At 41.5% G+C, this 24,149-nt stretch overlaps 1 protein-coding gene across 4 annotated transcripts in view; it reads left to right on the forward strand.

Annotated features, from left to right (window-relative positions):
• The window catches only part of cars1 (cysteinyl-tRNA synthetase 1), a 78,407-nt gene that overhangs the window by 34,365 nt on the left and 19,893 nt on the right, over window positions 1–24,149 (forward strand). For all 4 annotated transcript variants that reach the window (XM_078548962.1, XM_078548964.1, XM_078548966.1 and 1 more), the window contains 8 exons: window positions 201–329; window positions 1,317–1,446; window positions 2,914–3,017; window positions 8,040–8,137; window positions 12,960–13,149; window positions 14,207–14,275; window positions 15,068–15,149; window positions 17,189–17,269. In XM_078548962.1, coding sequence (XP_078405088.1) covers window positions 201–329; window positions 1,317–1,446; window positions 2,914–3,017; window positions 8,040–8,137; window positions 12,960–13,149; window positions 14,207–14,275; window positions 15,068–15,149; window positions 17,189–17,269 — 883 coding nt within the window. The remainder of the gene's footprint in view (window positions 1–200; window positions 330–1,316; window positions 1,447–2,913; window positions 3,018–8,039; window positions 8,138–12,959; window positions 13,150–14,206; window positions 14,276–15,067; window positions 15,150–17,188; window positions 17,270–24,149) is intronic.

Below are 24,149 nucleotides of genomic sequence, written 5' to 3' on the forward strand. Positions count from 1 at the left end.
CTAAAAGTTTTCCCATCACTGACATTTGCTGTTTAGCTTGCAATTTATCTGTCTTCCTAATATTATCTGTCTTCGGTAATATTTCTCTCAGTCAGCATCTTTTCATGTGCTTGATAAGTTGTTATTGCTAATAACAGTTTGTAATGGTTAGAGTTGATTCTTGTCCAATCTTATTCTACTGTTTTTGTTTATCCTGGCAGGGTCGTCCTGGTTGGCACATTGAATGCTCGGCAATGGCTGCTAGCATTCTAGGAGAATCCATGGACATCCATGGTGGAGGATTTGACCTGCGGTTCCCTCATCATGACAATGAATTGGCACAGTCTGAGGTACAATCACAAGTTTTGTTCCACTTTTGCCTTCCTTTTTTTTAAAAAAAGTTCATGAATATTCCCTATGGAATCAAGCGAGCCTCTGTGTAGGGCCATAGTTTCAGCCATAATTTTACAGTACTGTGATTAGATAGAACTTTATTGAGACTGAGCCATACATCATATCAGCATCAAATAATGTAAAGTACGCTGGAATTTGGATCCTTTCTTATTTCAGCTTTGCAAGTGAATTTAAAGCATATGAATAACCTGAGCATTATGGGGCTTTTTTTTTGCATCTGTAAATGATTTTTTTCCTTCAATCAATACAGCTGGTAGCTGGTTGGACCAAGGTAACCTACAGCATGGTGTTTTCAGCCTATCACTGAAGTCTGTATTGTGCGGTGGGAAATCCAGGTGGTTTTCCGGTATAAAAAGCTCTCCTATCTTTTAATGCCCCACTTAAAATTAATTTGGAGCAGTTTCAAAACATTTCCAAAACCATGAACCCACAGAAAAAAAACTGCCCTTAATTTGCTACTAAACTCACAATTCAGAGAAGGCTGCAGAACGGTTTGTGTAGAAAAGTTGTGCAGTTCAAGGTTCATCCTTGAGCTTGGGGCTAAGGTATTGTGGCAAAATAGAAGATGGACATGACTTCAACTGAGAATGCTTGATACATCTGTATAGAAGGAGCTTTGTTCTGAATCTAATCCTCCGCTTTACCTGAAAGCCTGATGCTGATTCTTGATGCCCAATAAGGAAAGTGTTCCATTATCTGGCACTGAAATTCATCACCTTGATGAACATAAATTTCACATTTTGAAAATAAAGTGCAAGAGGGAAAAGGCACTAGTTTTCAATGCAGCCCCTTCCTCTGATGATACAACTTGAATTGAGTGTCGCAGCTGTGCGTGATGGCTGTGGATGAGATCACACTACTTGGTTGTAATTGTTATGTTACAAGTTTTTTATATTAGAAACTCCATCTCCATCTCCCCACAGGCTTATTTTGAAAATGATCACTGGGTTCGATACTTCCTCCACACAGGGCACCTGACCATAGCAGGCTGCAAGATGTCAAAATCTTTAAAAAATTTTATAACTATCAAGGATGCACTGAGCGCAAATACCGGTAAGTACGTCCATTGGCGCAGTCATTATAACTAGCTTGATGTCTCCAGTAACAAATAGAATTGCCCAACTTTCTCTTAAGTACAGCTCCCCTGGCTGCTGTCAGGTAGCTGTTTAGTACTACGTGCAATTAAGAATATTATATGGTGCTTTGGTGCAAATTATGCTGCTAAATATATCCATGCAGCACAATCAAGCACCTGACAGTATACCTCATAAAAAAAACCAGCCCCCAGATATCTCTCTTTATTTTATTTCCCCACCTAGATTTCATCCCACCCTGCATTGAGGTTTGAGCAAAAATACGAATGCTGCCTGGGGGAATGACCCATCTGCCAATTGTAAATGTGGATGGGCCGTGTAAAATCGCTATTAATTGCATAGTTAATGGGCTTAATTGCCCGCTTAATTGTCAGCAGGCGCGCTTCCAACTGCCACGTGCACCCACTGAGTGAAATATTGCATGACTACACAATGACACCGGGACATCACCTGACATCATCTTGCACTATTTCACATCTGTTCGGGTCAGGCGCGCCCGCCAGCGGGACGTAAAATTCTGGCCTATAAGTCAGGAATGTGATAGAATACTGCTCACTTGCCTGGATGAGTGCAGCTCCACAAACATTCAAGAAGCTCAATACCATTCAGGACAAAGCAACCTACTTGATCAGCACCCCAGCCACCATCTTAAACATTCTCCTCCTCCACCACCACTGCACCATGGCAGCAGTGTGTACCATCTACAAGATGCATGGCAGCAACTCACCAAGGCTCCTTCAACAGCACCTTCCAAACCCGCAATCTCAACTGCTTGCAGGTGTATCGGAACACCACTACCTGCAAGTTCCCCTGCAAGTCAAACAATACCCTGACTTGGAATTATATCGCCATTCCTTCACTGTTGCTGAATCAAAATCCTGGAGCTCCCTTCCTAATGGCACTGCAGTGGTTCTAGAAGGCAGCTCACCACCACCTTCTCAAGGTCAATTGTTCCCATTGCCAGCGACGCTCATAACCCATGAACAAATGAAAAAAATAAATGTTGTTACCTTCTTCCCAATGCCATCAAATTGCTGACGGACATTTGCTGTCAAAACTCAAATTTATAATGGCTGCACGAGCTAAGTACCAGAGGGTGGCAAAGATCATGAAGCTATACCTAATAAAAGTCACCATCTTTGATAGAGTCGAATATTGCTGACAAAACAAAAGCATTATGCAAATGGAATATGGGTATAGCTGGTTTTTTCAAATGCTGCGTTACCAACATTTAATTTATTACTGGGTCGTGTGTCACATGAAAAAGTTAATTATGTAGTAAGATGCCATTGAGTTCCTCACAAAAAAACATTTAAAAGAAACTCTTGATTAAATTATAAGTATTTTTTCTGCCACATTGATGGTTTACAATTCTTAATCTTCTGTTCTCTGCCGTCACAATGTAACTGGTGTCATGTGATTTCAGGCCGGCAGCTGCGTCTGGCGTTTCTCATGCATTCCTGGAAGGATACATTGGATTATTCAAGCAATACCATGGAATCGGCCGTTCAATATGAGAAATTCTTGAATGTAAGCTGGTCTCGTGCTCCCTCACCTCTTTGTAAAATATTTACATGTTTGTTAGTTCTCATCTGATGGCTATCAGTGTTGGGGAATTGCATGCTTTCCCATATAAAGTGTTAAGGAAAAGCACCAAATGCTCCTAGATCAGGTGTAGCACAGGCTGGGTGTAAAGCCCCTGTTTCTATTGATCTTTCTCTCCAGTCAAATACAAAGTGTTTTGGAGCTGGAGTGCACCCAAAATTCATTAAAGGAGGATAAATAAGTTCAACATGGCCAACGTGGCTACGATAAAGATATGTGTAGGTAAATAATGTGCAACACCTGGGAGGTTTAGGGTGAAGTATGGTTTGTGCGAGGCATAAGGCAAAACATAAATTGACCAGCAAGCTATGGAGATTCCCACTCGCCGTCTATCGCTTCTTCCATGAACATGCCGACCGATTTGTGCATCAATAACATGCACTCAGCATTATTTTTCCAGCAAGTTTCGGTCTGCTGCACTCATAGGATGAATGTAACCTAGGTTTAGATATTCTGGTCTTACCTTTCCAGTATTCAGTCATTAAAATGTTGAAGAGTTTAGAACAATGTAATTTCCATGAGCACTTGCAGGAAACCATCATTTTTACATTTAATAATACCCAAGGTAAAAGAAGTAGAGAATTCTTGCACTTATGTTATGGCTGCAGTACTGATGAGTTCCTGCAAATGGCACTGCTGACATCAATGATATTTAATAGCTCCTGCCGGACCTCGTAAAATCCATTTTTTTCGAGACCTGTGTCTGTTTAGTTGTTTGTCTATTAATCTATTTTGCTAGATTGGGAAAGATTTTTCTGGCAGTCTGTCACTACTGTATGACCTGATGTGTCTGGTGGATGAAGCCAACACTGTAGGATAAGCATTACTAAGGTGCAATGGTAAAAATTTGCTTTTATAATGACTGATTGAAAACCTGAAATCCGCTGTATATTTTGGCATTTCCTGCCATCTAATGGTGAAATCTGAATGCTGATCATATTGTATAAAGTTATAGTAGGGACACTCACTAATTAGAAGTGGCTGTGTTTCTTTTGGTTTCGTTTTAAATGTCTAATTTATACTTTTTTACTTTAGTTGCCAGTATTCTTTTTATTTCTCTAATTATTTTCCTGTTTCTTTCTGGGTTGACTTCAAAATAAAATTTTGTGAATACTTTTTCCAGGTGGAACCTACTTTTAGGTTGGTAAATAGCTTTGCATTTTCCTCCTTGATGACCTTAGACACATTCTGTAATTGATTCTGACTTTATAACCAATGCTAGTATTGCAGGCAGGAGAGAAGGTCCATTCAAACAGAACTCATTTTTCCTCTCTCTACCCGCCCGTAAACAGAAAGGTGTTTTGATTTTGTTTCCGTTTTTTAAGCGGTGAGGTGTTTCCCTCGGTTTTGTGTGATCCAATTCCTACTAATAACCCCATAAAAAACTCGAGGATGAACTCAAAAGGTTAGTTTATTGCGCACATTCGAAAACCGTGAAAAGAAAGGTCTGCAACGTCCCTCTCTGCACACATACCGTAAAGAGGGGGATAGAGAAAAGGAGGTTCTACAGTACAGAGACCACAAAGAAAATAAATATTGGTTCCTATGAGGTCCAGAGTCAAAAGTCCCATGAGGAATTCCTTCACGGATGTCGGCAAAACCGGTGGTGTAAGATTCACTTTTCCAGTGGTGCTGTCTTCACAAGATGGAATAAGCACACAGAGTTAAATCAGTTTGTAAGTGATGGTACTGAACTTTCAGCAGAGGCAGGATAGATGGAGCCAGTTGTCCAGCCTGGCCAGACCCCCTTCTGCATGGCCTGCTAGTCAGATGTTAAAGCAGCAGACTGGGCTTTCAGCCCAGGAAGGCAATATTAACCTGTTCAACAAGCTAGAGTTTTAAGTCATGTGACTTTACGTCGCCACAATTTTCAACAAAGGATGTTTATCCTGTGTCTGGAAATTGGCATTGTGTTCCAGGCTGATAACGCCTCAGTCATTATGGGTCAGAAGACATGCTATTTGGTGAGGGTCTGATGTTTGGGAAATCATTGTCTCCATAGACACTCTGACTCTGCTGGCAGGCCTGGTTTATCAAATAAAAATGGCCTTCGTGTAGCTCCCTTTGAAGTTGGGCTGTGCAGTCCCCAGGTGGTCTCTAAGGAGCTCCTCAGAAATAACCATGTATGACATTTCCAAAACTACAAAGTGGCTTCTTTGGTTCTGGTGACCCACAGACAATAATTCAGAGGTTCAGCCATCTTAATGGTCTTTGTTCAGCCAAAAGTTCCAGTTTAAAATTAAGAAGTAGCAATGAGGATATGTTTTTTATAGTGTTAGGTTCTGTTTCATCACAATAGAAATTAAAACAAAGCTTCAATGCTTTAAATATCATGGCTACCTTAAACCTGCCTAATATTTCCTTCCATGGTTGGGCATCGAACTTTGGCTGATAACTTCCTTGTGAAGTTGCATTGGATACTTTACTACATTAAAGGCACGAGCAAGTTTTCATTGCCAAGTTCCAAAAATGCCCCTTTTCCCCCCTCACCTCCTTCCCCGTTGGCATCTCTGCTATGCTTTTATTGCAGCAGCTTTCTACATCACATAGCCTTGGCAATTGTCCTCTCCCTGATCCAGTCCCTTTCACTGACAGGCATATCCATCCCCTCTGACTTTCTTGCTACTGTCTGCAGATCATCCGAGCGCCCAGACTCAAAAATCTGAAAAAATAGTATCCTTTTTTTATTTGAATTCTGTAACATCGATAAATACAAAATAATGAGAGCTGGGAAGTGAAATAAACTTCGTGAAAATAAACTAAATTTGCCTAGGTTACAGGACAGCATAGGAGTTTTTAAATTCTGAAGGATTTTGATGGACCGAATATTTACTCAGGTTGGGTAATCAATGATGAGAAATGATCAATTTAATATACTCACTGATAGTGAGGAAAGATTTATTTACATAAGATGGCTGGAGCATTGTTTTGCCACAGGGGGTGTTTGAGGCAGTGACCATTGCATCTTGTCAAATATTTATTCAGTTTTTGTCTGTAGAGGAAGATACAAGTCTATAGGGAGAGAGGCAGAAATAAAAACATATTGCTGGAAAAATTCAGGCCTGGCACCATCTGTGGAGAGAGAAACAGAGTTAATTTTTCAAGTCCATACGACCCTTCTTCAGAGCTAAAGAAAAGTAGAAATGTGATGGCTTTTATACTGTTTAAGAGGGGGTGAAGCAAGATAAAAGGTCAGTCAGGGATAGATGGGAACTAAGGGGAGGTTGGCAAAGATGTCATGGGCACAAGACAAAGGGAGTGTTGACGGTAGTGCTTTCGTCAGGGAGAGAGGCAGGTTAGTTATGAATTGCTCTAACACAGAGCTAGCACAATCATGATGCACTGAATTGCCTCCTGCAGTGCTATAAACATTTGTAACAGAGGGTAACGAATTAGTTGTATAAACTGCCCAGAGACACACATATTGTAGAAAATAATGAGAAAATTAGATAGATATTTGATGGAGTAACTAATAAACCAGCCAAATGGACAGCAGAGTCTTTTCTCCTCCTGTGTTCTTGTATGCCATTCTTAGCACATTGTTCAGAGACATCTCAAAAGTGCTTCACATGCCATGAATCGCTTTGAAGTAAAGTGATTGTTGTAAATTAAACAAACATTAGAGGGATTTATGTGAAAAGAACAATTGAGCACTTTGAAGGATGCAGACAGTTCCAGTAGCCATGAGTGCAGCAATAGTGCAGTAAGTGCTTAGGATCATGGAATGTTACCGCACTAAAACAGGCCATTTGAGACATCAACTCAGTGCTGATGTTTTTTTTCCCCTGAGCAACCTAAACTAATTTCATTCTTCTGCTCAATCCCTGTACCCTGTGATATTCTTTTACAAGCGATCGTCTAATTCCCTTTTAAAATAATTTGTTGACTCTGCTTAAAGAATTACTTTAACTCGTGATTCTTTTTGTGAATATCTTAAATTAGTGCCCTGTTATCTCAATGATTAGTGAAAACAATGTATCACAAATTACATCAACATAAACCTTTATCGTGAAGGCCTTTCTGATCATCTCTTAATCTTCTCAGTGAAAAAAATCCTGAATCTATCCATTCTCAGCATGGGAGACATCTTTTATCCTGGTTCTTTGCTTCCTGCCTTTTAACTTGCCTTCATGATGACATCTTATGTAATTTCATGTGCTATTGCATTTGTGTTAAGTCTCTTAGGTGGTTCCTTATCAAATGTTTTTCATAAGCCCATTTAAACTGCATCGACTTTGTTATTTCTTCAAAGAATTCTGTTAAATTGGTTAACTGCAACCTATTGTTTAGAAATCTATGCAGGTTGACCATGAATAACTCACGTTTTTACATGTGTTTAGTAATGGTACTCCGTGTTATGAACTTTAGTACTTTACCAGCAACTGAAATAAGGCTAACAGGATATATCCATAATTTCTGGATACCCTCCTCTCCTTTTTTGGAGCATTGTCTCATATTTGCCACTCTCGTGCCCTTTCCAGAAAAATTTATCAGGATCTTTGTAGTCCCAGTGATGTGTTTACTTCTTTAAAAGAAATACCATCACACTTTGATTAATATCCTCCATTAATTTGTTCTATATCAGCTCTGGTGGTTCCACAATCCTAATTTCCATCTCTGCATGATAACTGAGGCAACGTACTTGTTTTGAATCCCTTCCATTCTGTCCACTAGAAACTTGACCCCTTCATCTATAGTCTCCTGAGCCCTACAGTGACTTTCTCGCACTACCAATATATCTATAGAAAGTCATTTTTGGTTGTTTTCATTTACACTTCTTCATAGCCTTTCTATTCCTTTTTGTATCATGCTTTTCCTTGTTCCTTGTGCTTCTCCTGGTTTTCATTTTGACTCTCTGTTGGTAAGCACTAGTGAAAATACTGCAATATGGTCGGTTGAAATCCAATGCACACAGCCTTTCTGAGAGTAGCAGTGTTTGTTTTCCAGGAATTCTTCCTGAACGTGAAGGATATTTTGCGGACCTCAACAGATATCACAGGACAGTTTGAGAGGTGGCAGGAGCAGGAGATGACATTTAATAACCGGTCAGTATCAACTCATACATTGGGGGTGCGCATGGATTTGAACAGTGAAACAGTTCGCAAAAGGGCTTTTTTGTAATCATACATTGCTAGGAGGGTAAATATAACTAAACAGCTACAACTCTATTGATTGCTAAATCAATAAAGCACTGCTAGCTGTGCATTAAATTGTATAACCAGGTTTGATTCCGTTTAGTACTGTTGGCTGGTCTCAGTCAGGGTGGTAATAATTGGACTCAGTGACCCTGCGCTAAATGCATAATTAAGTATTAAGTAAGTATTCTCTATGTCAGTTGACCAAACCTTTTGTTTTGCCTTCACTTTAAAGGTCAAATCTATCAATAGCACATCTGCTACTATAGTTGGTGGAGGGCATGCAATAATAGCCAGCAAAACCAAGCAATACCCAAACCTATTTTTTGTTTATCAGTCCCATCATATGGTGGCATGCATGTTTGGTCAATTTGTTTCCTGACAGCAGTGACCCAGGTACCATACAGACCCATGCTAGAGTCTTACATTTTGGCCTTGGAAGTAATACTTCCATTCGTTGAACTGTGTTAATACATTGATGATATGAGTGAGTTGTTCATCCCCCTAACTAAGATTGATGATATTGTTTATAAATGCCAGGGGAAAATCTTCAGATCTGTCAGGACAGGATCCACCATCTATTGGAATAGGTTGGATGCGTTTTTCAATTTGACAGGCGTGACCATAAACTTGAACAACCTGATTGAGTGGTAAATTTAGTACGCAACTGGACTCTGGCATTTAGCCATATCTACCAACAACCTTCTATCAGATCGAGTTTTCAGATCCTGAAAGCCCCCTAGCTTCTCAAGGACATCCTCCATTCAAGGTTTAGGATACGCATTTGTTCTGTAATCTAATTTTGTTTCTGATAGGCCACAATGAGCTGGATGATCTTGTCTTTCTGGAGGACCAGTACTGTCAGTGGTCACCACAGGCTCCAGGACATCAAATATTATTATCAAATCTAACTCTTGCATTCCCTTGCTTATGGGCTTCCTTAAACTGTGTGCCACAGATTTGATATGTTGGTACCGTGGTGTTGAAGTGTCTGTGTTGGATGCATAACCCTGTGGTTTGCTTGGAAACAATGACTTAAAACATAGTATTACCCACTACTCTCGGGCACCCCTCCCCCCACACACCTCCACCCTCCAATCTGATATTGTAAGGGATAACTGAGCTGCTAGAGCCCACCAAATAGCTCTGAATTCTGTCAGTAAGCCAAGGAGTCTTTAATGTTTCCATCCTCCAGGTAGATATAATGCATAGATGGCATCTTCTGAAGTGAGATATGGTTTTAGGCATATTCATGTGGTAAGCAGTTCAAGAAATGCCTGAACTTGTGTTTCGTTTATCAATCCCATTATACAATGCCATGCATGTTGATCCAGTCAGTTTGTTTTCTCAGTTCATAGTAAAAAAACAGCCAAATGGGATCCTTGGAAAACTTCTTTATAGAATCTGGAATCAAAAAAATCCTTTACAAAAATGCTTGTGTGGTCCCATAGTGAACTGACAGAATATAGTCTCTTCTGAATTTGTGTAGGCCTATGTCTTTGGAGTCACATTCCACTTCAATCCTCCTAGTCAGACAAAACTGAACCAGGTAATGTTTGGCAATTCCCTGGCAGTTGTAATAACATCAACGACTTGACTTTCTATCTTGCCTTTAATGCAGAAAAGCATCTTAAGAATCTTGATAAAGGTAATTGGAAATAAATAGATGCCAAGCTAAAGACATTAGGCCTAAATCTTTTTTTTAATTCCTTTACGGGATGTAGGCGTCAGTGGCTTGGCCAGCATTTATTGTCCATCCCTAGTTGCCCTTGAGAAGGTGGTGGTGAGCTGCCTTCTTGAACCGCTGCAATCCATGTGGTGTAAGTACACCAAGTGCTGTTAGGGAGGGAGTTCCAGGATTTTGACCCAGCGACAGTGAAGGAACGGCAATATATTTCCAAGTCAGGATGGTGAGTGACTTGGAGGAGAACTTCCAGGTGGTGGTGTTCCCATGTATCTGCTGCCCTAGTCCTTCTAGATGGTAGTGGTCTTGGGTTTGGAAGGTGCTGCCTAAGGAGCCTTGCTGAATTTCTGTAGTGCATCTTGTAAATGGTACACACTGCTGCCACTGTTCATCGGTGGTGGAGGGAGTGAATGTTTGTGGAAGGGGTGCCAATCAAGCGGGCTGTTTTGTCCTGGATGGTGTCAAACTTCTTGAGTGTTGTTGGAGTTGCAGTCATCCAGGCAAGTGAGGAGTATTCCATCACACCCCTGACTTGTGCCTGGTTGATGGAGGACAGGCTTTGAGGAGTCAGGAGGTGAGTTAGTCGCTGCATGATTCCTAGCCTCTGACCTTCTCTTGTCGCCACAGTGTTTATATGGCTAGTCCAGTTCAGTTTCTAGTCGATGGTAACCCCCAGGATGTTGATAGTGGGGGATTCAGTGATGGTAATGTCATTGAACATCAAGGGGCGATGGTTAGATTCTCTCTTGTTGGAGATGGTCATTGCCTGGCACTTGTGTGGCACAAATGTTACTTGCCACTCGTCAGCCCAAGCCTGGATATTGTCCAGGTCTTGCTGCATTTGGACATGGATTGATTCAGTATCTGAGGAGTCACGAATGGTGCTGAACATTGTGCAGTCATCAGCGAACATCCCCACTTTTGACCTTATGATAGAAGGAAGGTCATTGATGAAGCAGCTGAAGATGCTTGGGCCGAGGACACTACCCTGAGGAACTCCTACGGTGATGTCTTGGTCAAATGGTTTGGTTTTAAGGAGGGTCTTAAAGGAGGAGAGGGAGATTTATAAAACAAAAACAAAAATACCTGGAAAAACTCAGTAGGTCTGACAGCATCTGCGGAGAGGAACACGGTTAACGTTTCAAGTCCATATGACTCTTCAACAGAACTAAAGAAAAATAGAAGAGGTGAAATATAAGCTGGTTTAAGGGGGGTGGGACAGGTAGAACTGGTTAGAGGGCCAGTGATAGGTGGAGATAACCAAAAGATGTCATAGACAAAAGGACAAAGAGGTGTTGAAGGTGGTGATATTATCTAAGGAATGTGATAATAGGTGACATTAAGGGTAGGAAGCAGGACGAGCAAGGTACAGATGGCCCTAGTGGGGGGTGGGGTGGGGGGAAGGGATCGAAATAGGCTAAAAGGTAGAGATAAAACAATGGATGGAAATACATTTAAAAATAATGGAAATAGGTGGGAAAAGAAAAATCTATATAAATTATTGGAAAAAAGGGGGATCTGAAAGGGGATGGGGATGGAGGAGAGAGTTCATGATCTAAAATTGTTGAACTCAATATTCAGTCCGGAAGTCTGTAAAGTGCCTAGTCGGAAGATGAGGTGCTGTTCCTCCAGTTTGCGTTGAGCTTCACTGGAACAATACAGCAAGCCAAGGACAGACATCTCCCATCTTAGCCCATCTGCTGCTGAAGCCCTCAACCATGCCTATATCACCTTCAGACGAGACTATTCCAGTGCTCTGCTAGACAGCTTCCAATTCTCCACCCTCTATGAACTTCAGTTCATTTCAAACTCACGGAAATGGCGGAGGATGATCCTTTGAATGTGGAGGCTGGTGGGGTGATAAGTAAGGACAAGGGGGACCCTATCATGTTTCTGGGAGGGAGAGGAAGGTGTGAGGGCGGATGCGCGGGAGATGGGCCGGAGGGGATTTGGCAGGAAGTTCCACTGTAAAGGTGCAACTGTCAATGGTGGATCCTGGAACCAATGAAAATAAGGAAGATCGGGCGATAGGTGAGCAAGACTTGGTTTATGATAACATTTGAGCAACAGAGTTTGAAATGAACTAACGTTTATAGAGGGTGGAGAATTGGAAGCTGTCTAGGAGAGCACTGGAATAGTCTCGTCTGAAGGTGATATAGGCATGGTTGAGGGCTTCAGCAGCAGATGCGCTAAGGCAAGGGTAATGGTGGGTGATAAAGGAGGTGGATGGAGCTGTTCTTTGATGAAAAAGGTATGAGTCGGAAACACAGCACTGAAAGGATGCTGAGGCTGCAAACACTCTGGTTCAGCCTGAGACGATGGCCAGGATGGTGGGGTAGGGGAGAGGTGGGAATATAGTGTCTGACTTTGGCTGAAGACACCAGCTTTGGTCTTCCCAATGATAAGCTGGAGGAAATTGCAGCTCAACCAAAACTGGATGTTATAAGCAGGCTGACTTTCGAGCGGAGGGGGCCACAGTTTCCCTAACAGCAGTCCGTCCTGATCAGATTCCTAAGTAAATTACACAACCATGAGTTAACAATTCGTAAGTGATGAAAATCATTTGAATAGTAATCAACAAGTTTTCTAGTGCTACAACGGCTTTGTAATTAAAATATTACTATATTATGCAAGCTTTGTGTATTACTCTGGACCCTTGTCTTTCTAGTCAGTATGTTAGCTTGTAAATGAATATGTAACCCTAGAGTGTGGCATATTTTGAATATATTATTTGAACCAGACAAATGATGAGAGGAAAAGTCCATCTTCCATCACCATTGCCTTCCAGTTTTAGTTAGGTTAACTAATTGTCCCATTGTTTTATTCACCAGTACACATCTGAACTGAATTTCCACTATGCAGTATTCTTGGATGCTGAATTATGTCTCTCACCAATAGACTATATTTCCTAAGCCTTTTTCTCATGATTTGAATTCTTGGTCACTTCAGTCATACTTGAAAAAATCAGCTTTTTAAAATGATTTCAAATGGAAAGTGCAAACTTGGTGTCACTGTTGTTTTACAAAAATATTTTACTTTTAATTATAGCTTTTATGAGAAGAAGACAGCAGTGCACAGGGCACTGTGCGATAACATCGACACCCGAACAGTAATGGAGGAGCTGCGGTCCCTTGTGAGTCAGTGTAACACATACATTGCAGCAAAGAAAAGCAACAAGCAGTTACCAAATCGCATGCTGTTGAAGACCATTGCAGTGTACCTCACTGAGATGCTGAAGGTGAGATGGGAGGCACACTGGTCACACCCACAATTATCTGATCCTCAAGTAAAGTACTGTGAATTAAGTAAATCTGAATTAAAAACAGAATATGCTGGAAATATTCAGCAGGTCTGTCACAATCTGTGGAAAGAGAAACAGATAACATTTCGCATCTGGCAACTGAAATGTCAGTTATTTTTCTCTTTCCACAGATGCTCCCGGATCTGAATATTTCCAGCATTTTCTGTTCTTTATCATCTGATCCTTCCTTTCTATTACTTTGGTAGTCATGACTAAGGCTTTTTTATTTTCAATTCCTGGTGAATCTTATCAATAAATTACCAAAATGTTTGATCTTTAATTTTTTTTTTAAACTTACCTTCACCTGAAAATAGGCGGACTGCACCATTAGACTTCTTGAACTCATACCAACCATAATAGTCTCATAATTATAGTCTCAAAGGTTTATTTCTACCTGTTGTGCATATCCGTTTTCTTTTGTTTTTCCAATTCTTCCCTTCTGCTGCCAAAGGCACTCAAGTGCTCCTAAATTATGTGACCACAGGGGCTGGTTATGACCTTTGTTCATGTGTGTGCCTAGACAGGATTAGATATAGTTATAATTCTCTCTCCTAGGAGAGTGAACCATGGGTGATATCACAGTCAAATACGACCCTAACATCCACATATGTGTACTTTCCAAAAGAGACTGTGGATAGATCAGGAGTTGGAACCCTGGCTGCATTTTCCCCATTCTAGCCCAAGGGCACTGATGCCAATTTGAACAGCCTAACAACTGACCCTGCTAAATATCACCAGTTCGGAACATTTGTCCTTGTGAGCCAGTATGACATGGGGCATTGTATGTACTACATACATTACATTGTATGTAAGACCCACCTATGGATCTTCCTTGGAATGAAGTGCCTAAATTGATTCAGACCTGTTGGAAGAATTACACTTAATGTATGACTGGTAAATGCTATCAATTATCAGGCTTGGTTGATAGGCCTGGGAGTGGGAAGGAAAGCCTGACGCTTGATTGCCTCATTGTTCCCTTCTATTTATCAATCAGATTTTTGGAGCCATAGAGGGTGAAGAACCAATTGGATTCCCTGTGGGAGGAGGCAGCCATAATTTAAATGTAAGTATTTGGTCAATCTCCTTTATAGCAGGATCCAAATAAAGTCTTGGTTACCATCTCCTTTCAAATCTAAAGAATACTATATAAGGCAAGAAAAATGACACAATTGGAGGCTGCTTACACTTTGACACAAAATAAAAAGGAAGAAAGAATAAACTTGCATTTATATAGAGCACCTTTCATGACCTTGGGAACACCAAAGCACTTTGCAGCCAGTTAAATTCTTTCAAATTGTAGTCACTGTCAGGGAATGTAGCAGGAAATTTGTGCACAATAAGATCCCATGAACAGAATGCGATAAATGTCTAGGTATTCTATTTTTGATGGTGTCGATAAATGTTGCCATGGGGAATTCTCCTGTTCTTCTTCAAATAGTGTCATGTATTGTTTTAAGTCCATCTGAGAAGGAAGATATTTGACGCCCCATTCAAAAGACAGCACCTGCCAACATGCAGCAACGTCAGTCTTGATTTATGTGCTTAAATCCTGGAAGAGGCTTGAATCCTTAACCTTCTGACTCAGAAGCTGCCACCCAGCTAGGTCTGAAACCTCAAGTATTGCTCTACAACCAATCACTGTGTAATGGTGTGAAGAGCTGTCACTGTGTCGCAAACCCTGAAATAGCTGTCTGCTTGATGGGATGTAACTATAACAGATCCAAAAAGTGCTTTAATTGTTTACCAGGCCTACGGGGTAGATTGTCATTGTATAATGAAGCCAGGAGGGAGTTGTCACTGACAGATTCGCTGGTCGGATTCTGCACCTCAAACTCTTTTTGTCTTCTACATGCAGGTGGAAGCCACTGTGATGCCATACCTAAAGGTGCTGTCAGATTTCCGTGAGAATGTGCGACAAATTGCCCGTGAGAAGAAAGGTACAGAATAGTGAATTAGCATGTTTTATTAACATATGTACTTGGCTTATGGGTGTTCTCCCAATGCCTCATGTGTCTGAATCACTCAAAGCTATGGGTAGTTGGATATTGCATTGTTTCAACAAGGTGCGGTGTGACCAGAGCACCGCGGTCTTAATATAACTTCTTTGACTTGTACTTTTACTTGTTTTGGCCATGTGAATTGGCACTTATTTTGTTTTGTTGATATAGTGCTCTGCAGAGTTGAGTGGAAAGTCTACTAAGGTATTATTTGATCCCTGAGGCATCACACACAACACTTTCTCCTACCCAACATGGTTCACTCCTCTAACTAGTGGTGTCTGTTGGTTTCCACCTTTATCCAAACTTAGGTTTACCCTGAATCTCCATCACTTTAAGCTTAAATAGCCTTTTGCATATAACTTTGTCAAATACTTCTAGGAAATCAAGGTAGATGGTCAAGCAGTTAGTGGACATCCCACACATCGGGTATCCTGTTATCAAAAACAAGCTGCAGGTTACACCTGATGCACAATATTATTGCAGCTGCTGTCAAGTGTCATACATGATACAGTAGCAGATGACCATTAGTGAGCTAGCTGTTTAAAAGCAAACTAAAATGTTATAGGTCATAGTGACAAGTGATATAGAGACTGCCTATAGCTCTAAATATGCTACGGTACTGATTTCCTCTAGGCTATTTGGAAGGAGCCCTTGCAATAATAATCCTGTAGGGAAGAGAAACTGCAAATTCAAGAAGGAACAGGACCTGTAATTTGGGAATCAGCTTCTCCTACTGGCTGTGGCATGTACCTCCTGTAGGAGGAACTGTAAAAACAGTTCAATGGTGGTAACAAAGGAAAGGAGTGACAGAACTAGTATAACCCTCCCTGAGCAACTTCTTCACCATGTCCCACATTGTCTCTTTTTTTTCCCCTTTATAGATGCTGACCAGCTGTATTTGGAACATTTTCTGTTTTAATATTGGATGGTTGTGTGCATGGGTCAGGAGTGGGTCATTAGGAATTTTAGGTGGCCAAGTTGTAGTCAAGTCTTGTACCACTTGTCTACACTCTGTTCAGTATTAAACAGGATTAAACAAGTAGTTGGGCAAGTGTATCACTATTTTTGCAATAGAAGTGCTCTCCTTTCCCCCTCTAAGTTACAAGATTTAAAAAGAATTATAAAAACAATTCTGCTTCAGGGAAATGAATGAGAGGGTGGAGGGGAAATGTGACTGAACAAAATACTTCAAAAGCAATTTATTTTCATGCTAAAGAAAGTCTCTGACTTAGGAGTGCAGTTCAACGGTGGAATCAGAGGTTGAATAACAGCCCTTATTGAATAATGTGAATCACCAGTTCACATCTAAACAAGGTTATGATGTCATTGAGTTCTGTTTCTGTGTGGTGTAACTTTGAAAAACTGGCACAAAGCATGTTCATGTTGTAGACGGAGAAACTTGAGACCTCAAAAGGAAATGATTGTAAAGAAGATTTCACATTCATTTACTGTCCTTTGATACCTGTGACCTGGGTATTGAATCCAAGCCAATTTGACTAGATGAGACTTTTGTCTCATGCTGTTTAGTCCTATGTTAATGGAGTTTCAGCCCTAGTCCAGTTTGGTACAAATTCATCATACAGGATTTAGCACTGCATGATCATGGGCCAGCAGGGGTCGCTACTAGATATCGATCTGTCATACTGATGCAGCAGGAGACACTCTTCTGAGACTAAGGTTAAGACATCTTGTTGGAGCAGTGTAAGGAGAGCTTCTCTCCTCATCCAATCCATACTGTACCTTGTCTGCAAGTGTTTCATGGTATAGCATGGAGGGAGCTTTATTCTGCTTATTACTAATACAAGGATAAAAAAAAAATCCCAACACTACCTTTCAGCTTGATAAACATGCAGCAAGGAGAAGGAAGTGGTTTGGAGTGTGTCATGTTCTGTTTTGTGGATTAGAATCAAAAGTACTGTATGGTTCTGACATGGTCTGAAATGGTTGCGCATTGACTAACTCCTTCTGTGTTACAGTGAGTGAGGTTCTACAGCTGTGTGATGGCCTTCGAGACGACATCCTTCCAGAACTTGGAGTCCGCTTTGAGGACCATGAAGGTACTGAGCCTAGTCAACCTGCAAGTTATCATCCATAGGTTTTGCCAACTTCTACTTCACTGAGTGTGTTGTGAGATTTTCATACACAAACAAAATAATTGTGTCCTACTACATTGAACTCAATAATCATCAGACCATTTTTCCCACTATTCTTCCTCAATACCGTGGCCGTGGTCCATGTGGGTATCAATGACATAGATAGGACAAGGGAGGGGGGTCTGCTTAGGGATTATGAACAGCTAGGCGCTAAATTAGAAAACAGAACTTCAAAGGTAATAATCGCTGGATTGTCACTTGGGCCATGAGCAAATTGGTGTAGGGTAAATAAGAGAGAGTTGAATGAATGGCTTAAAGACTGGTGTTAGAGAAATTAGATTTGATTCACTGGGCACTGGCAGCAGCACTGTGGAAAACAAGAGCTGTACTGTTGGGACAGTCTTCACCTGGGACCAGTGCATTGGCGAGTCTTATAACCAGGGCAGTAGAGAGGGCTTTAAACTAAATAGCGGGGGGATGACCTCATATGAGGAGCGATGTGGTAAATTAAAGAGAAACAATAAGGTAATAGAGCAGGGTAGTGATTAATAATAACCAGAATGTGGTAGGAAAGGACAGAGAATACAGATGTAAGAGCGCACCAGCAGATAAGGCCAGAGATTGCAAAAATGGCAAAAGCACAGAGTTAAAGACACTGTGTCTGAATGTGCAGAGCATTCATAACAAAATGGATGAATTATTGACACAGACAGAAATAAACATCTATGATTTGATAGTCATGACAGAGACATGGTTGCAAGGTGACCAAGGCTGGGACCTGAATATTGAAGGGTATTTGGCATTTCAAAAAGACAGCAAACTCAGAAAAGCTGGTGGGGTAGTTCTGTTAATTAAGGATGCCATTAGTACAGTATTGAGTGATGACCTTAGCTCGAAATAGTAAGATGTAGAATCAGTTTGAGTAAAAATAAGAAATAGGGAAGGTAAGAGGTCACTTGTGAGAGTAGTAGTAGTAAGCTCCTAGTAGTAGTTATACTGTAGGACAGAGTATACAGAAAGAAGTAAATGGGGCCTATAAGAAAGGTACCACAATAATTATGTGATGCTTATAGTCTACATGTAGATTGGGTGAATCAGATTGGCAAAGGTAGCCTGGAAAATGAGTTCAGAGTGTATTCAGGACAATTTCTTAGAGCAGTATGTTCTAGCACCAACCAGGGAGCAGGCTATTCTAGATCTGGAAATGTGCAATGAGGTAGGATTAATCAATAATCTCATAGTAAAGGAGCCTCTAGGCAACAGTGATCATAACATGATAGAATTTCACGTTCACTTTGAAGGTGAGAAGTGTGGGTCAAAGACTAGTGTTTTAAACCTAAATATGGGTAATTATAAGGGTATGAAGGCAGAGTTGGCTCAAGTGAACTGGGAAACTGGTTAAAGGTAGGATAGTCGAGATGTAGTGACAGACTTTTAATGAGATGCTTAACTGTTGGCAAAGATTTAAACCAGTGAGAAAGAAAGACTCTTTGAAAAGGATGTGTCATTTGTGACTAAATCAGGAAGCTAAGGATAGTGTCAATTTGAATAAAATCTGTTAAGATTAATGTTAGGTCAGAAGATTGGAAGATTTTAAGAACCAGCAAAGAATGACTAAAAAATAATAATGAGGGAGAAGTTAGAGTATGAGAGAAAGCTAGCTAGAAATGTAAAAAAAAAAGATAATAAGAATTTCTACCAGTATTCAAATAAGAAAAGAGTAACTAAATCAAGCGTTGGTCCTCTAGAGAGAGAATCTGGGGAATTAATAATAGAAGGCAAGGAAATGGCAGAAACATTGAACAGGTATAGTGTGTTTGTCTTCACTGCAGAAGTCTTTGGAAAACTTCCCAAAGATAATTCTAAATCAAAAGGTGTTAAAATAATCACCATCAATAGGGAAAAGGTACTGGAACAACTATTAGACCTAAAGGCTGACAAATTCCGAGGACCAGATGGCCTGAAAAGAAGTGGCTGCATACATAGTAGAAGCATTGGTTATAATCTTCCAAAATGCCTTAGATTCTGGAAGGGTCCCAGTGGAATGGAAAATAGCAAAAGTAACACCTTTATTCAAGAAAGCAGGGAGGCAGAAAGCAGAAAACTACTGATCAGATAGCCTAACATCTGTCATAGGGAAATTGCTAGAATCCATTATTAAGGAGGTTATAGCAGGATACTTAGAAAATCATAATGGGATCAGGCAGAGTCAACATGGTTTTCTGAAAAGGAAATCGTATTTATTACAGTTTATTACAGTTCTTTGAGCAAGCAAAGTGGCTAAAGGGGAACATGTAGATTTCCAAAAACCTTTAATAAGGTGCTACACCAAAGATTGCTACACAAAATAAGAACTCATGGTTTCGGGGGGTAACTTAGCATGGATAAAGGATTGGTTTGCTAACAGGAAGCAGAGAGATAAATGGATCTTTTTCAGTCTGGCAAGCTGTAACTAGTGAAGTGCCACAGAGATCTGTGCAGTGATCTCAACTATTTTACAATCTATATCAAATGACTTGGATGAAGGGACCAAATAAATGGTGGCTAAATTTGCTGATGATACCAAGATAGGTAGGAAAATAAGTTATCAAGAGGAGGTATCCAGAGATATAGGCCAGGATATTGAGGTCGGCGAGCGGGGGGGCGGGGCAAAATGACATGGGATGATGTCAGGCGGAACTCCCAACGTCACCCCGCGTCATTTCAATTTTCAGTTCAGCAGGGGCGCAGCTGAATCAGCTGTGCGCCCACCGACCTGTCAATGGCCAATTGAGGCCATTTAAAAAGTAATCAAAAGTATTGCGGGCTTCAGCAATAGAATGAAACCTCATCCACGGGCTGGATGAGGTTTTATGTAGGTTTTTAAAAATTTAATAAAAGTTTGATTGAAAGTGATGGACATGTCCCAACTCATGTGACAGTGTCAAATGAGGGGACATGTCAGGGAAATTTTAATTTTGTGCATTGACAATTTTTGAATTTGGCGCCGATCTCCCTGCGGCAGCACTTAGCGTCAGGGAGATGAGTGCTCTCTTTCGCGCGCATGCGCAAAAGAGTGCACTCCCGGCTGAGGGAATCCGCCCACACGGAGTGCACAGCGCTTCCTGGCGGACGTCACGATGGGCGGGCCTTAATTGGCCTACCCACGTAAAATGGCGGCGCCCCCCCCCCAATTGGGGGTGCCGATCGAAGGCGTGCCTGCATGTGCCCACTCCTGCACTCCCCCCCGCCCCCCAACGGGGGGAATATTCTTCCCATAGATAGATTAAGTGAGTGGGCAAAAAATTTGGCAGGTAGAGTATGATGTGAGAAAATGTGAACTTGTCCACTTCAGTGGGAAGAATAGAAAATCAGCATAGTATTTAAATGAAGAGAGATTGCAGAACTTGGTGTTACAGAGGAATTTGGGTGTCCTGGTACTTGAACCACAAAAAGCTAGTTTGCAGGTACAGCAGATGATTAGGAAGGCAATTGGAATGTTGGCATTTATTTCAAGGGGAATAGAATACAAAAATAGGGAAGTTTTGCAGCGATACAAGGCCTTGGTGAGACCACTTCTGGAAAACTGTGTACAGTTTTGGTCTCATTTGAAAAGAATATAATTGCCTTAGAAGCAGTTCAGAGAAGGTTCACTCGACTCACTCCTGTGATGAAGGGCTTATCCTATGAAGAAAAATTGAACAGGTTGGGCCTATACCCATTGGCGTTTAGAAGAATGAGAGGTGATTTTATTGAAACATAAAAGATCCTGAGAGGACTTGATGGAGTGGATACTGGGAGGATGTTTCCTCTTGTGTGAGAGACAAGAACTAGGGGACACAGTTTAAAAAGAAGAGGTCTGCCCTTTAAGACTGAGATGAGGAGAGAGATTTTCTCTGAGGGTCATTAGTCTGTGGAATTCTCTTCCCCAGAAAGGAGGGGAGGCTGATTTGTTGAATTTATTGCGTTAGACAGATTTTTGATAGACAAGGGAGTCAAGGGTTATGGAGGGAAGACTGGAAAATGGAGTTGAGACCACAACTAGATCAGCCATTAACTTATCGAATATGGAGCAGGCTCAAAAGGCCAAATGGCCTACTCCTGCTCCTTTGTTCCAAGTTTCTGTGAAACTGAGAAAATCCTTCCCTCTTTGTCTTGCATTCCTTTGATGTCCTACAAGTTTTTGAAATATAACTTGGCACCACGCGCTCATGAGGTGTTGTCTTTTATCATCCTCTTTTCAACCTTCAGCCAAGTTGATGAAACACAGGGCGGAATTTAAAGGGGCCTCGAAGAGCAGGAAATGAGGTGGGTTGGAGGGACATAATTAAGCAGGAGTTGAAATTTTTGTTTCCTGACATCAGGTTGAGTTCTTGAAATAAAGTCAGTGGTGTGTCAGCAGACATCATGCCACCTGGTCGTAGGACCCTATTTACCATGCACTTGCGTAGCGTAAGTACTCATTGAATGGGAACTTTACCAAATTAAGTCCTACCTTAAAGATTAAGTCAACAGCGCACAGGAAATTTGTGTTCTTTTTTTCCCAATGGCTTAAAGGTGTTGTGCATCAGGTGAGGTCGTTCAATCTTTGGATCTGTCTAACTGAGCTCCTCCTCCTAAGATCCCCACCATCACAGGTGCCAGTCTTCAGTCAATTTGATTCACTCGAAGTGATATCAAGAAATGGCTGAAAGCACTGGAAAGTGCAGATGCTGTGGGCCCTGACAACATTCTGGCATTGGTGCTCCAGAACTAGCCATGCTCCAACCAAGCTACTTCAGTACAACTAAAACACTGGCATCTACCCAGCAATGTGGAAAACCGTCTAAACATGTCCTGTCCACAAAAAGCAGTACAAAATCCACCCCAGCCAATTATCGCCTCATCAGACGACACTCAATCATCAGCAAAGTGATAGAAGGGATTGTCGACAGCGCTATCAAGTAGTACTTACTCAGCAGTAACCTCACTGATACTCAGTTTGGGTTTCGCCAGTGCTTCTCGACTCCTGGCCTCATTACAACCTTCGTCCAAACACGGATAAAAGAGCTGAACTCCAGAGGTAAGGTGAGAGTGACTGCAGCTGACATCAAGATTGAGTGTGGCATCAAGGAGCCCTAGCAATACTAGAGTCAATGGGAATCGGAGGGAAAACTCTCCACTGCTTGGAGTCATACTTAGCATAAACGATGGTTGTGGTTGTTGGAGGTTAATTATCTCAGTCGCAGGACATCACTGCAGGAGTTCCTCAGGGTAGTGTCCTAGGCTTTGAAAAAAAACAACCAGAGAACAGAGCGAGAGTTCCAGGAAAAATAGGGGCTTTGAAAAGAAAACCAGCATGAGGACAGAGCGGGAGTTCCAGTGAGAATCAGGGATTTTTAAAAATCAGAGGACGAGGACAAAGCAAGAGTTTCCAGGGAGAATCGGGACTTTGATAAAAACAACCCGACGCAAGGACAGAGCAAGAGTTAATTAACATTTTATTGTGCTTGCTTTAATTCCAATTTCGGTGCAGTAAATAAAAATTCGAGGCATGGAAGTGCTCCTCATACCACTCGAGTGCACATCCTATACCATGTGGGGACTCCAAGACGCTATCCATGTCCTGGACAACTACATATGCAGACAGTGTCACCAAATGGAAAAACCCAAGCACTGTATCTTGGAATTCAAGGAGCAGCTGGTGTCATTGAAGTGCATTCGCAAGGATGAAAGCTACATAGATAGTATGTTTCAGAAGGTGGTCGCCCCGCAGCTTAAGAAAGAGCAGGCAGATAGGGACTGAGTGGCCATAAGACAGACAGGCAAGGCAGGTAGTGCAGCAGACCCCTGAGGACATCCCACTTTCTAACAGGTACTGAGTTCTGAGTACCAATGAGGGAGAGAACAGCGAGAGTCATGTCCAGAGCACCATGGGTGGCTCAGTTGTGCAGGGAGGAAGTAGAAAAGAAAGGAGAACAATAGTGGTAGGGCTTTCTATAGTTAGGGGAACAGACAGCCGCTTCTGTGGTCACAGACATGATTCCAAGATGGTATGTTGCTTTCCCGGTGCAAGAGTCATGGATATCGCTGAGCGGCTTCAGAGCATTCTGGAGGGTGAGGGTGCACAGCCAGAGATTGTGGTTCATATTGGTACCAACGATATAGGTAGGGAAAGAGATGAGGTCCTGCAGGCTGAGTTCAGGGAGTTAGGAAAGAGATTAGCAAACAGAGCCTCAAAGGTAGTAATCTCCGGATTACTTCCAAGGCCACGTGCTGGTGGGTATGGAAATAGGAGAATACACCAGATGAATGTGTGCTGGAGAGATGGTGCAGGAGGGAGGGCTTCAGATTTCTGGGGCATTGGGACTGCTTCTGGGGAAGGTAGGATCTGTACAAGCCAGACAGTCTACACCTGAATAGGACCAGGAGATCTGCCAGTGTTGTTGGGGAGGGTTTAAACTAGATTGGCAGGGGGGTGGGAAGCTGAGGGCAGATTCAAATAGGACAAATTCAGAGCAGGGAGCAGGCGACAGAAAGTTAGCGAGTTACTCTGAAAGACAGAAGAAGCAAAGGTTTACAGCACAGGAATTTGACAATGTTAAAAGGTATTTATTTAAATGCAAGGAATATAGCAAATAAAACTGATGAGCTAATGGCACAGATAGACACATGGCAGTATGATATCATTGCTATAATGGATCTTGGCTTAAAGAGGGACAAAAATGGCAGCTCAACATCCCTGGACATAGGATTTTCAGGCAGGATAGAGGGGGCTAAAAAAGCCCGGGGTGTAGCATTATTGGTTAAAGAATCAATTACAGTGTGAGGAGGGATGAATCATCAAATGAATCATCAAATGAGGCTATATGGGTTGAGTTATAAA

The sequence above is a fragment of the Cetorhinus maximus genome, chromosome 9 (assembly GCF_964194155.1).
Source record: "Cetorhinus maximus chromosome 9, sCetMax3.hap1.1, whole genome shotgun sequence".
NCBI classification, from domain to species: domain Eukaryota; kingdom Metazoa; phylum Chordata; class Chondrichthyes; order Lamniformes; family Cetorhinidae; genus Cetorhinus; species Cetorhinus maximus.